The sequence below is a fragment of the Brachionichthys hirsutus genome, chromosome 2, assembly GCF_040956055.1.
Source record: "Brachionichthys hirsutus isolate HB-005 chromosome 2, CSIRO-AGI_Bhir_v1, whole genome shotgun sequence".
Lineage (NCBI taxonomy): Eukaryota > Metazoa > Chordata > Actinopteri > Lophiiformes > Brachionichthyidae > Brachionichthys > Brachionichthys hirsutus.
In genome coordinates this window covers 13,898,900-13,912,613 of record NC_090898.1, presented here as the reverse complement: position 1 = coordinate 13,912,613, position 13,714 = coordinate 13,898,900, and the positions used below count along the sequence as shown (strand labels likewise).

Genomic DNA, 13,714 nt, shown 5'->3' with positions numbered 1-13,714 from the left:
TCTTCAAATATTACAAACACATTTTTATTTATATATTTACCTCTAAAAAAATGCATTACAGAAAATGATTGGCCAAATTTTTGTGTCAGGGACTTTAATTATTTGTTGAATAAATAAATCCCTTGGTAATGGAAGCTTGACCCGCCCTCTAGCGCCACCATCAGGCCAAACCTTTGAATTAGTTCATTATTATATAATTAATTCATCTTATGATGGAGAAATCTCATAATTCTGAGCGGACAAGCGTATAAAATATGATACACGTGGCTTTTTTAGGGTTAAGTTTATTTTCTAGTCAGTGACTTTAGAAGCTGTCATGGCGCCACTGAACATCGACCAAAATAACTGAACACGCCGATGAACACCAACAAAGCTGGGACTGACTCATGACCCTACGAAGCCTGCCTGCTGGAGCAGATGGAGACACGCTGGGTATGGAAGAGAGGAAGATCCGTCTTCATGATTGGAGGAGGAAGTAAAGGAACAATGAGAGGAAACAATGTTGCAGGAGAATCATGGAGCCCTTTGATCTTCGCTACGGTGGAAACAAAGTAACTAAATGAATTCAGGTACTGCACTTTATAGTGTTTCCATCTTGTTACATTATACTTGACTACATCTAGAGGCTACTGAATCAATTTTACCACTAAAGAGGGGGGGGGGGGGGGGTTAAGGTTTGCTTGTGCATCTTTGAGTTATGGATCACTGCCTTTTTATAGACATATATAATTCAATCAAATGTATGACAAAAATAAAATAACACAAACTATCTGTACTTTAAATAACTTTGTTCTGAAATCTATTTTAGTTGCTGGCCTTCCGTTTTAAACAAGTTTCTATATTTTTTTTTACTTTGAGAAAACAGAATTCTATTTCAGTAGCGTCCATGGCATGCAACCCCGTGGGCAAAAAAAAAAAAAAAAAAAAAAGGTTTTATTGCATATTTTATTTTTAGCTTTCATATCATGTGACAAAGCCTGCTGATGGTAGCCTCACTTTTATTATCAGAATCTATACCTGTTTTTCCTTTTCTGCCTCTGCCCTCAGGTTGGCAAACAATAAAGGCTCATTTAATTGTTTTCATTCACCCAAAGGCAGTTCTATTGTGCGTGTCATGTGTCGGCTCCAGCTTTTTGCTACCACTGTCTCAGTCCAGGAAATTAACATGAACTGCTGAGCGACAACTCCGAAGGTTAAGAGCTACGAAGTAAAAGCTCTACCCGGCAAGACAAACAGCTAGGTCTATCCGAGTGCTGCCATGGCTACTGTAAACACAGGCGCCCAGGCTCTGTGTTTATGTGCAAACATATCTTCCTTCTGGAACGATTTACCATTAACCAGGTGGTGCGATAAACGACCAGGCAGGTAGTACAATGCACAAGTTGGGTCTTATGTATACAGCTTGGGAGTGTTTGAGACAACGATAAACGCCATAAAGAAAAAGGTAAATAAAGTCGGCAAACGAATAATGCAAGCAGATGAAAACCTGCAGAGCCACAAAACAAAGCGGGACACAAAGGCTTAAGAAAAAGAAGCATTCAACTATTGAATTCTCGTACTGAATCTCTTAATCAGTCAGCCGATACCAATGAGAGCCAACATTAAGGAGAAATCCTCTCAGATTACATGATCAGACTCAGAACGTGACCAAAAACAGTGCCAGCAAAAAAAGGAAAACTGAAAGGAACATTATGTTCTTTTTAGTTGCATTTGAAAACGACCAGTAAACAACCACTGATTGTTTTTTTTTTAATCTAGACGCAGCAATGCGTTACTCAAACTCGTGTACGTCTGTAATTCCAGAACCAAAAGGTACATAATCAAAAGAGGGAGAGCCGGTGGTGGGTTTCCACTCTGTTGACTTTACCGTCGGGGTCAGGGCTGGCTCTACAGACAAAGGGCAGCGTTTCCTGTAGACACGTAAAAAAGATGTCAGAAGAACCAGGCTGACTCACAGGTTCTCTCCAAATCAGTTCCGTCATGCATTGTTTTATGTGCAAACTGCAGGATTATGACGACCGAAGCCGTGCACAACAAGCCAAAGCGTGTAAAGGGCTCTAAAAAAAAGCGTTCTCGCCACAGAGGCAGCTCTCCTGCAGTCCAGCAGTGGGGCTTACCTCTATGCAAAGGGTGTAAAAGGAAATACTGCAAATAGGTCTTTCCTCAAGAAAGAGCAAACAATGTACACCCCCCCCCCCCCCAGCTGAAACTGGTTTCACACATGACCCATTAATCTGTATAAATCAAAAAGGTGATGGGCAAAAAAAAAAAAGAAGAAGTTTAAATCACAAAAACACACACAAGAAAGAGATAAATACTGCATCTAAATCAGTGATACTTAATTATGCACACTTAACTGGATGGGATATAATATTTTGGCAATGGACAATGACCAGATTAAACTTAATGATTTGGCAAGCATCGCCAAATCATGCAGAACATTCAATTTGAGAACGATGCCGGTACATTAGAACACCGACCGGCCTTTTGCTGTTTCCCCACCGACACCCACGTCTCCATTATCCAGCCGTGCTGCAAAGAGTGAAGCTTATCTAAATTACAATTTGGATGAAAGATTTGTGAGTGAGGTTTGTCAAAAGCAGCTGAAACTTTAGGTCCACGTCACGTAGATGTCACGTGCTTTTGTGACATCTACGTGAATTACGGGCAGGCATTGTTTTCATATTCCAATATGAACTTCTTCGTGTATTCAATTAACAAGAATTGAAACTAAAAGAGAGAATTCTAAAAAGGCTTATTTGTAACGACGTTTCCTCAATGAAACGCTTCCGCGGCCGGCGGATCCTGAACGCGCCATGGTTGTTGGTTCGAGTCTCCAAATTGCGATCATCTCCGATGCGTAGCTGCACATGTTGGACTCGACTCGGCTCCAGGTTTCGGGTTTGAATCCCTTCTCTTCTCGGTAATGTCGCCGAGATGCTTTGAGGAAGTTCATTTAGCGACACTTCGCTCCACCGACCGTTCCGCAATTAACACCTAACCAGCATAAGTTTAAATTCTAAATGGACGCCGTCTAATAGGAAGTTAGCTCTATTGATTGTACCATTGCGTTTAATGATCCTGTTATCTCAAATCAATGCGAAAGAAATCTATATCCGTTTTCACCGACCATTGCGGTCCGAGGCTTCCAATGAGGACATGCAGCCTTTTAGTGGACGTCTACGTGGACTTATCATGCGTTAATAAGTCTATTATATATGGAATTAAGTACGATATAAACACTGCTCTTGGTGACTTATGTTAGCCATAATATAAAATAATTCCCGACCACCTTTACGGATGGCGTTTACGTTACCAATAACAAAAGCTAGCTGACGCTAGCTTGTAAGAAAAGGTCCTCTCCAGCGCTTTGCCACCGCTAAAACCGGAATCAATTTACCGTTCACTTCGATATTTATTCCAGGAATACCAGTACGTCTTAAAATAAGCGCTTACTCACCGAAAGACGGACGGAGCAGACTGTCTTTGGACGCAGGGTGGTGTCTAAGGAATGAACCTCGGAGCGGTGCCTGAGCAGCGAGCTAGCCACAAGTTGCTAACAGAAGGCGTGGCTTCGGTAAAAGTAAACAATGGTTACGTCACGTTAACACGCGAGACTTTCAAATCCGCTTGAATTATGGCGCATTGCTCTCCAAGGGGGAACGTCAGAATCCTTTATACATTTTAAAACATTAGACAATTGAAAAGGCATCACAAACATGAAATATACCATATTTTTTAGCAACTGTTTGAAGAATAACGCATAAAACCGGATGACGACCAAATTAAAACTCGTGATTTCTTACAGGAATCCTGCAAGCGCCTCCACTTGGATTAAAAACGATGGATTTGAGCAGGGAGACAACAAAGAAAAGAATAAAGAAAACAGCTATTTGCAAAATTCATCGTCGTGTGAATTTCATGAGGCGTCAGCTCAGTTTATATTACAACACTTCTGAAAAAGATATATGAAACATTTATGTCACAGAATTTGAATCGCTGACTTTCATTTTACGAGGAAAGGCATATCCTCTGGAAATCTTCTTTTTTTTGGTTATAATTGTCCTAGAAGATGTGATTTATCACTTATGCCGACATTCTCCACAAGAATAATAATTGTAATACCGTAACTCAATGTATGCTGGAAGATGTGAGTTAATTACTAAGGCAGATGAACACAAACAAAATCTCCTGGGATCAATGTCGGTCATTAAAAAAAGCAATTATTTCATACATAGTTTGTTCAGTGCACATGTAGAGAATTACAAGCAGCTCTCTGATTGCTTGTGAACCTGATTAGAAGAGGCATGTTGCTCACACGCACAGCAACATTTTTTAATTCAAGCAATTATAATAATATTATAATGAGATTTATGTGACTCGAAATCCAGCCTTCCTTGCAACTATTTTCATGTAGTGCTTTGACAGCGCCACCAAGGGGAGACATTTCAATCAGGCCGCCAATGAAAGTCTGCCTTCCATTAATTAATGGCAGTTTAAAATCAAAGGTCGTTGCCATGGCCACGAAAAAGTACACTGGCCTATTAACCTCATGAGAGATTAACATTTTAAATGACTATTATATTGCTTTATACAGTCTATATACACTCAAGCATTTCGAAATGACACCACTAATTTTTTGACTGATTTTGAGGAATGCTTCCATTTTAAAAAGATTTGGTCTATATATATACCAATATGTGCTGCTTCTTTTTTATTTTTCTGCGATATTTTTAGTCTGAAAAACACATGAAATTGTCATGATGCCATTGCGCCCCTATTCTATTACAACCGTAAACCCAAATGACCTAAATCTCGAGAGTCCAGGATGTGATTGATTGCAAAAAATGCACTTGTGGGAAAAAAGAAATTCCTATACACATCTTGGAGTCTAAAGCCAACAGCCTAAAAGTAAATAAGTGGTAAATGATAAATGGTCTAACACAAAATGTTGTGGCAATATATGCAGTATATATTTACATTCTCATGACACATAGAAGACGTTTTCCAAAGAGCAACTTTATTTCCCAAACGCATATAAATCTAATACACAAAAATGACTGTATACAAGTCTAACAAGTTGAATACAAATGACATTCTGCTGGTAAACACAAGGCACCATCCAATCAGAGTCCAGGAAGTGAAGCGCATGGTCAACTGTGTTTTATTTATTATCTCATCCTACACTATGTGCTCATGACATCAGTTCACAAACAACAGGAGAATGAAGGGTAAATAATGACAGTTTGGTCATGCCGATGGTCTGAAACAATATCTCCTCCTGTCAGTATCATTTAGAAGGATTTGACTTGAGAAATCATAGCAGCAGCCTTTCTATGCACTCCACTAAACACTTTCATGCCTAAACTACCGCAAATGTCTAATGTGGAGGTCCTAAAAATAAATCGCTTCTGCTCTAGAGAACAGTAAATCTCATCTCTCCATCACACCCGAGATAATAAGTGAATACTGGAGTTTAACTTTCTAATTGTCAACATCCACATTGAAAAATATGGGTTTGAGACAGATATTATTGTGGTGACATTTTAGTAAATCATCTCCGATTGATTTCATACAGATTCAACCCCGCAGCAGCCGCTGAACGGCTCCAGCACAGCTCCATGTGCAAGTACAGTAGGTGTACTGGGACAGACCCAAGGCAGTGCCTCTGGGAATGCTAGATTCACAGCATCCTCTTTGACTCCTTCCTGGTGATACATTTCCGTCTCGCGTGTTTATAGCTCATAATTTTATACCTTTAAAGGCGAAGAATAAATTAAATTTTAATTAAGGACATATGAATACACTAAAATGTGCCATTTTAATTTCTGCTCTCCTACGAGAGCAGGAAAAAGAAATTCATGACTAAATGAGCAGAAGCAGCTTCACAATTATCCAGAAAAGGATACGAATCCTCAGTGTCTCGGTTATCACAACTCATATAGGTCTAATCCTATACGGTCTGTCTGGCGACACAAACAGAAACAAAGTGCTTGTTTTAGGACAGATGCTTTAACAAAGTGAAAATCAAAACACTGCAAATTTACTGCAAATGCTATCGAGTAGAATTGATTTCACATGTATATTTCTCAGCATCTACTCAGTGAGGTCATTTTATTGTAACAAGAAAATACTACTTTTGCAAAAACTACTCGTATCCTAAAGAAGGAAATTAAAAGTAAGTGCAATTTTCTGCTTGTATTTTAGCATGACGCCGTCCACAAACATTTAGGTTCTCCAGTATAAGCAGCAAAATTTGGCTGGAACATATAAAACAAAGCAAAAAAACAGTAGACTAGAAAAAGTCTAATGATTCATTTTTGTGACTGATAACGGCTCTTCTATCCACAATGATATTTAATTCAAAGACTTAGCCTCGTCTGTACAAAGGAAATTGCACAAAATATGATAAAATACATTAGAAAATCTGACTGTACATGATCGGATCTGATTTTGCTATAAAAAAAACATACAAACACGGCCCATATATAAAACCAAAGTGTTTCTCGATTTTGACTAAATTGAAAGTAATTAGGGTTTCGTAATGAATGAGTCGTACTCCCATCAGTCGAGGATCATAATACCCGGGCCATATTTTGGAAAAATTAAGATGACATGTTAAGCAAGTATGAACTCAACTGCCTCAAAATGTGCCTAAATGTAATTCAAAACGGATTCACAGGCAAATGAATGCATGTCTCGAGATGCTCTAATGTCGTGATCGGCCTCCTTCGAAGGCGTGGTGCTCCTCGTGAGCTGAAACACACAAGCGAGAAGAGTTATGTTCCAAGTTTTTTCTCGTCATTTGGCTTTGAAATCCCTCACTGAACCGCAGGAATTATTCCAAGGAAACACTTACGTTTGTAAAACACCGCTTTGAAGGGAATTTGTGGAAGCAGCTCCTGGATCTTTCCCAAGATATTTGAGTCGTTAGCACAAGAGGCGTTTCCATTCCACACCTGAAAGACGTCCTCTCTGTCTCTCATGCTGACGCTCACCCCGACGACTTCATCCTCTGCAAGGAGAGCAACAGGAGAATGAGACTCATGCTCTTCATTCTGCTTTTAGACTAAATGCGGCTTTTAAAATGAATAAAATCATTTTTATTTTTTTTTACCTGCAGCACAATAATCACTGAACTGTTCTCCAATAGTGGCCAAGAGGAACTCCTTCCACACAACAGACTGTAAATATAAAGACAGATTTGTTCAATTGTAAATGACAGATAAGCAAATAACACATATTGATGACTTCCTTTGATGATTATGCCACTTACGGTGTAATCTTTTGGTACTTTCATTTTCCAAACACCACCTTTGGCATTGCTTTCTTCTTCCCTGGGTGCAAACCGGCATGCAAACGCATTTTTAAAGCGCTCTGAACACTACGAATCCCAGCATGCGTTCATCGTAAATGTAGTCCTACCAGAGCGGTTTCCTCTCTCCCCTCATCAAATGGTAGCTACATCTCAGGGGCAAACTGGAGACGCCGGGTATGTTGTTGTAAACTCTCCAAAAGTTCTATTCCAGTGAGGAGGAGCAGAACAGAGGAGCAGGTGATTTAATCCCAAAAAGATCTTAACGTGTGTAATATCATTAAAACCTAATGATACGGTTTGCTGTATAATGTTGCGTAAGGATGCTAATTGAGTTTGTGCTTACAAAATCCTGCTTTGTGTCAGGCACGACGATTTACATTCAGTTAAATGTGACCAGAATTCCCCCCAAAACTACTCTGCTTCAGATTGGCTTACGCTGACATTCTTTACCCTCACCGTAACCAATCATCACCCCTCATGTCTTAACAATCCAAAGACTTTGAAATTGGAAGGTCGCCAATGCTTTAAGCAGAATTATAAAGGCTCCTTGTAAGTGGGACTGTGTTAATGGTTCTGTCTGTCGGCTTTACCAAAGACGACCTGAGGTCCATTTTTATGTATTGTGTGTGTAAAAAAATAAAATAAAAATATGTATTTCTTTGTTTTGTGCTTTAGGATTAGGGATAGTTATACAAAGAGACACGCCATTACCAGTTAGCAGACTACCCGTGAACAAAGCCGTAACAGAAGCTCTTTGAGGTGACAATGTTGTGGTGTAACAGATACCAGGCTGGGTTAAATGGAATGCACTTTGCAAGGTGAACTCTAGTGTGGGGCTGCAGTGCAGCAGTTTGGCACCAGGGCTAGTGTGCCTGGTTAAAGTGCAACAGCTCAAAAAACCTGTAGAATGAACCAACACTGAGCCCGGACTGTTTGGCATCTCACCTGGACAGTCTCCACTGTGTAGATTTTCTTCAGATTTGACTCACATTCTGCTGCTGTTGTTCCGGGAAGAGATCTAAAAAAAAAAAAAAAAAAAAAAAAAAACAGAAATTTAATTCAGTTGCATTACTTTTTATTCCCCTTTAAAAAATAAATAAATAAATGACAAACTCATGGAGACTTAAGGTCTTCTAATGTGATCTAACTGCATTGCTTTAAGTCACTCAGACAAGTTTCAGTGAGCTGCCCTCGGATGGCAAATAAACCAGATAAACAGTAAACAACGTTGACCCCGTTTCAACAGAGCACCCTCTGCCCGTAAACACTGTCCGATGAGGCTTGTGTTACTCAACCTCTCGAGTTCAACCGGGCTGTGATTGCTTGACATTAATTTTAAAACGCTTAGATTTTAATCCAAATCACTACGTCCTTGATCAATGGTAACAGATACACGAACAATAACGCAACAAATCAATTAAAGACGACAGATTAACTCAAATTAAAACCAATAACTTGGCGCGTGAGTCATAATTACGTCATTTGTTCAAGATCTTTCTAAGTAGAGGATTTGCGTATGTAGGCCAGAGAGAAAACAATTACTAAAGCTGCACCGGCACCATTAAGAGGCCGTTTGTTGTCATATAATTTAGTTGATTTATTAAAATAAATGTTATCTGTGTTGCTTTGGCACAGATTCACAACGTTACCTGGGTTATTACAGGCCTGGTAACCCCCCCCCCATCTCCATTCTTTGTTCTGTTTAAAAGGTCACCCACATCTAGGCCAACTTGACACTGGATAAAGACAGAAAACAACACAATGCCTCAACGTCTTACCTATCGAGCCAGAACGTCCACGAGGAATGCAAAGGCAGCGTTTCGTTTTCTTCATGACTTGAAACGCTTTCCAAATCTCGGTCTCTGATGTGAACGCTGTGCTCCAAAAGAGCCGGCTTGGATGACGCGCTCAGCTGGAGCGCAGCTACTGGAACTGCCATTGCTGCCTCGGAAAATGAACGCCTTCGTAAAGAAACTGTGGCTTTCACCGCTTTGTTGTCGTTCTAGGCTCGTTTGGTAAAATTAGCTCTGACCAGCTGCTGACTCACTGGACACTTGGCCGGTTTGCGCCGTCACCGCCACAACAACAACAAAACCTATGACGCCCGCCTGCCGCATCTGACGTTACGCGCCGCAAACGAAGGAAAAACAAGTTTCCTGTCAATAAAGTTTGCGCGCAGATCTCATTTAAATGTGTCTGCGCTTAGAACAAAAAAATAAATAAATTGTGATTACAATATAGAGGGTAAATTCGAACGCTTTTGTCTCCGACAGGTTAAACTGGAACACGTCTTCCGCAGACGAGACGTGACGTCACGCCCGGACGCATGCGCAGCATTCGCTGGCAGCTTTGTTTGGTTGCTACTTGCTAACGCAGCTAGCATTTCCTGTCTGGGGCTGCTGGACGCAGACATGGAGATCGACGCCTTACTGGAAGCGGTTCAAGGTAAGAGGGAGCGCTTATCTAAAGGTGCGCTGCGCGATAAGGGAAGAACTTCCGCACTCCGTCTGCTTCTTCCAGCGAAATGTGCAGCGCCTGCGACCTTGCGAACCTTCCCGCAACTTAGCCTGATAATGACTAATGTTATTATACCGCGTAGACGTAGATTATTAATCTGCTCGGCCCTGGGCTTTGTTCGAATGGCTTTAATAGTGTTGTCAATACTATAAGTGTTCATCTTTTTTTATAGGCTAGCAATCCATATGTTCTCTTGAGTGCCAATCAACTATGAAACGTCATGTAAACATCTAGCTAGGTCCTGGTTTAACTAACATGCTAACTTCATGTTACTAACTTTTACAAGAACTTTTTGGGAGGAGGCTGGATTTGAGATTCGTGCAGTTATTCAAGGATTATCTTGAAAATGCAAAATTTCAGGAGGTTTGATGTGGCTTTAAATTTCAGAATGTATCTGCTGTTTGGACTTCTATTTATTTTAAATGTTTGTATTCACAGACTTTGAGAAGAAAGACAAGAAGGAGGCCTGCTCTGTTCTGGAGCAATTCCTGTGTCATGTTGCAAAGACAGGCCAGACAGTGTGAGTAGTCGACATGCACACGACAATAGCCAAATCTGTTTTGCTGCAAAAATAATAATTTGTTTGTTCAACTTGATTGTCTCTCTTGATTCGTTTTGTTTTTATGTTGGTGAAACTATGTTGAAAAGCCTTTGTCGTGTTTTTCTAATATTTTAAGGATCCCTTGGCCACAGTTCAAAGGGTACTTCATGTTTAAGTTGGAGAAAGTCATGGACGATTTCCACGCGTCAACACCGGAACAGAAAAGACAACATAATCCTAACGTGGATTATGTTCCCTTCGAACAGATGAAGGAGAGGATCTTAAATATTGTGGATGCTTATAATGGGTGAGGAAAGGTGCTGATAAAATACCGCGTAAAGTGTGAACAGACTTTCCTTCATGCTTCATGTAGCATACAGCTGTTTCACTGAATGCAGATCGATAGTCAATGCTATATGTATCGCACAGAATCCCATTCACCATCCAGCGTCTATGTGAACTCCTCCTGGACCCCAAACGCAACTACACAGGAACAGACAAGTTTCTAATGGGGTTAGAAAAGGTGAGGACGACATTCATATGGGAAAAAAAATGTCCGAAAAGCGACATTGTAGAAGCTAGTTTTCTGCATTCTTTCCTCAGATCTGAGATGGTTTCTAATATAAAGTGCATTTCTGTTTTTGTATTGCAGAACGTAATGGTGGTCAGCTCTGTGCGCCCGACATCGGAGTAAGAACTAGCTGTTAGGCTTTGCTACCGTACTCCTTGCTTTGCTGGCTGAAGCACCACTTTTAATGATTTACCGTGAGCTGTTTTGTGCTTTTCCCACTTCGTTTTTAAAGGAAAAACGGTGCATCCGGTGTCAACAGAATGAATGGAGTGATGTTTCCTGGCACCTCCTCTCTATATGCAGACAGGTGGCAGCCTCATTATTGTCAGTGATTGAATTCCACAACTATAAAGACATCCCATAAACCACCGAGTTGGGGGGGGGGGGGGACTTACATTTAGCCAATAAGGTCCTGGTATGAGCAGTTATGTCTGGCTGATTTGACATCTTGTCAGCTGACTTGCATAAGAAATTGTAATTTTTCTTACTTTGCAGTCGAAATGTAAATGGCCCAGTCTTACCGAAACAACTCAACAGACCAAAACTGTCAAGCTGTCATTTGCTTTCGACTAACGGGTTCCCTGACTGTCCTGTCAGTAAAGAGCAAGTGGTAGAAGAGCACCATAACAGGTAACTGGAATCACGATGGTACACCTTAGACATTTCCAAGATCATCAGATTTTCCCATCGCTACGCAATTTAAAATAATTTTATCGTGATGGACTTGTGTTTGTGTCGTTACCGTAGTGATTCCGTGACATCAGGAGGCCAAATTCCTCCGAACACCGGTATAAAGAACAAGCACTCCGAGGAGGAGGAAGATAGGGGAGACTCTGACGGGGATGCGCGTGAGGTCAAGAGGCTCAAGTTTGACAAAGAGGAGGTGGAAGAAACAGAAAATGAAGGAAAAGACTCATCGTGGTGTGAAAGGACAGACAGACTGTCAGAGACACCGGACACCTCCAGGGACTCCCGCAGCCAAGAGTACGGAAGTGCAACGTCCTGTGACATGCCGACAGTTGTCGAGGATCAAGGTAGGCGTTGACCCGGCTTCTCCTAGGCAGCCATGAATATTTGGCTGTTGCTGTTATCACAAAGTGAAGATGAGGTCATGTGGGCATCGTGTTCTGTGAAGAAAAGACAATTTGAATAAAACAGAGTCCAGGTTCTGACCTGTCCAAAGTTGGTCAGACTTTTAGAGTCGCGAGTCCGGTGTGCTTAAGCCTGAATCGCACCCTGCTCCTGATCTCCTTCTGAGATGCTTTCCTTTTGGTTGCGCCCTCTCGATGGATTGAGTCGTACAATTTGGCACAAGTACGCGCACTTTCAGCCAGTCTCTCCTCCAAGTACTGCTGAAAGTCTGCCAAAATTCAAATATACGAACACAACAAAGAATGACAAACACACTTTGAAAAAGTTAAATTCTCGCTATCAACACATTGCGATGTATTTATCAACCTCCCAGCCCATGGCCGAGTACATTGTTGTGTTTGCTGCTTTTTCTTTACTCGGTAAATTATCACAACCTTTCTGTTGTTGAAGCCTTTGACTCTTCGCTGCCCCCTGGGGGACACATAAATGCATCTGACCGTTGACCGTTCCAACATTTGAAATAGATGAATCTATCTTAAAGCTCATTGATCACATAAAAAAAAAGGTTCACTTTGATTATTGACAGTGCAGCTAATTACACAATTCATGCAATACGGGAGAATGTAGTTTTGTAGATTCACGCCTCCTGACAAATGCTGTAGAAAACTGCAGCCTTGATCAGGTCCTGATTCCGTGCAGGTTATCTGGTGGTGGGAGTTCCATCCTCCCAGATATCTTTGTGGTTTCTTTGTTCTTTGATCGCAAGTTAAATATATATATATATATATATATATATATATATATTGTGGTTTTAACTCTTGGACTATTTTCTGACTTAAAAATAAAAGAACAGGCCAACTGATAAAGAAAATAAGGGTTCGCAGCAGCACTAATGTTGCGCACCTTGGTTCTCAGAGCCCAGCAGGACACGGACAGAACCTTCTGAAAGGGATAAAGACTCATCTGAGACCTGCGACAGCCACAGTCTGGAGACGGAGAGCGGTGTGGATCGACCCGAGGAGCCTGCTCCGTCAGAAACAAGTTCCAGCTCAGACCAGGAACGCGAGAACAGCAGCAGCGACGAATTAGCCCGACCCTGCGAGAAGCAGCTTCCCTCTTCCAGTAGTTCACCTGACTTGTCAACAGAGGGCGACACTGATGAGCCAGACAGCCCCGAACCTGCAACAGAGACTGGAGAACCTTGAAGCCCACGCTGCCAACTGATTGTTGTTGTATTTTTAAACACTGTATGATACCACCCCAAGGGTGTATCTGTAGCACTGTGGACCTGTAGACTTCAATACCAGGAGCGATGTTGACTTTGAGATTCCTCAGAAGAATCTTTATGCCCTTTTCAGTTTCAGCCACTCAAGGACACACGAGGCCTGATCTTTAAACTGCAAAGGATTGATTGTGGAGAAAATTATGGGTATTCTGCTTTTTATTCCAGTGTTGACAAAAATCTTTTGACTTCATCGTCTCCCCCACTTTATATCCAAAGCATTATAATTTAACCTTGTTAAATGACATTCAAAAATTTAATTTGTCTTAAATTTCTAAGACTGCATTTGACAATATGAGTTGTGTTTTGTTTAGCTTGCAGATGAATGTGTGTCTCTCCAGTTAAGAATGTGAAGAAACACCTTTTCCTTTTTTCTGTCGAAGCACATAACAT

At 41.0% G+C, this 13,714-nt stretch overlaps 2 protein-coding genes across 2 annotated transcripts; one reads left to right on the top strand and one right to left on the bottom strand.

The window, feature by feature from the left end:
* Positions 1-4,999: 4,999 nt before the first annotated feature.
* Positions 5,000-9,393, bottom strand: LOC137899733 (eukaryotic translation initiation factor 4E type 3-like). Its single transcript, XM_068743774.1, has 7 exons — positions 9,097-9,393; positions 8,264-8,336; positions 7,426-7,520; positions 7,277-7,337; positions 7,118-7,184; positions 6,860-7,015; positions 5,000-6,756 (listed from the first exon to the last, which is right to left on the bottom strand). The coding sequence occupies exons 1-7, from the start codon at positions 9,255-9,257 to the stop codon at positions 6,710-6,712; spliced, it is 660 nt and encodes a 219-aa protein (XP_068599875.1). The 5' UTR covers positions 9,258-9,393; the 3' UTR covers positions 5,000-6,709.
* Positions 9,394-9,646: 253 nt separating this feature from the next.
* Positions 9,647-13,336, top strand: LOC137899722 (serine/threonine-protein phosphatase 4 regulatory subunit 2-A-like). Its single transcript, XM_068743762.1, has 9 exons — positions 9,647-9,763; positions 10,274-10,355; positions 10,513-10,683; positions 10,806-10,899; positions 11,029-11,066; positions 11,180-11,254; positions 11,443-11,577; positions 11,695-11,981; positions 12,955-13,336. The coding sequence occupies exons 1-9, from the start codon at positions 9,730-9,732 to the stop codon at positions 13,242-13,244; spliced, it is 1,206 nt and encodes a 401-aa protein (XP_068599863.1). The 5' UTR covers positions 9,647-9,729; the 3' UTR covers positions 13,245-13,336.
* The last annotated feature ends 378 nt before the right edge of the window (positions 13,337-13,714 follow it).

What these genes read in the sequence shown, in the direction of transcription:
- LOC137899733 (XM_068743774.1), bottom strand. Translation starts at nt 9,257, where the DNA reads ATGGCAGTTCCAGTAGCTGCGCTCCAGCTGAGCGCGTCATCCAAGCCG. An exon ending in GGAGAGAGGAAACCGCTCTG is followed by an intron (nt 7,338 to 7,425) that starts GTAGGACTACAT and finishes GTTTGCACCCAG; the next exon opens with GGAAGAAGAAAGCAATGCCA. An exon ending in CAGTGATTATTGTGCTGCAG is followed by an intron (nt 7,016 to 7,117) that starts GTAAAAAAAAAT and finishes CTCTCCTTGCAG; the next exon opens with AGGATGAAGTCGTCGGGGTG.
- LOC137899722 (XM_068743762.1), top strand. Translation starts at nt 9,730, where the DNA reads ATGGAGATCGACGCCTTACTGGAAGCGGTTCAAG. An exon ending in ATTGTGGATGCTTATAATGG is followed by an intron (nt 10,684 to 10,805) that starts GTGAGGAAAGGT and finishes TGTATCGCACAG; the next exon opens with AATCCCATTCACCATCCAGC. An exon ending in TCTGTGCGCCCGACATCGGA is followed by an intron (nt 11,067 to 11,179) that starts GTAAGAACTAGC and finishes TCGTTTTTAAAG; the next exon opens with GAAAAACGGTGCATCCGGTG.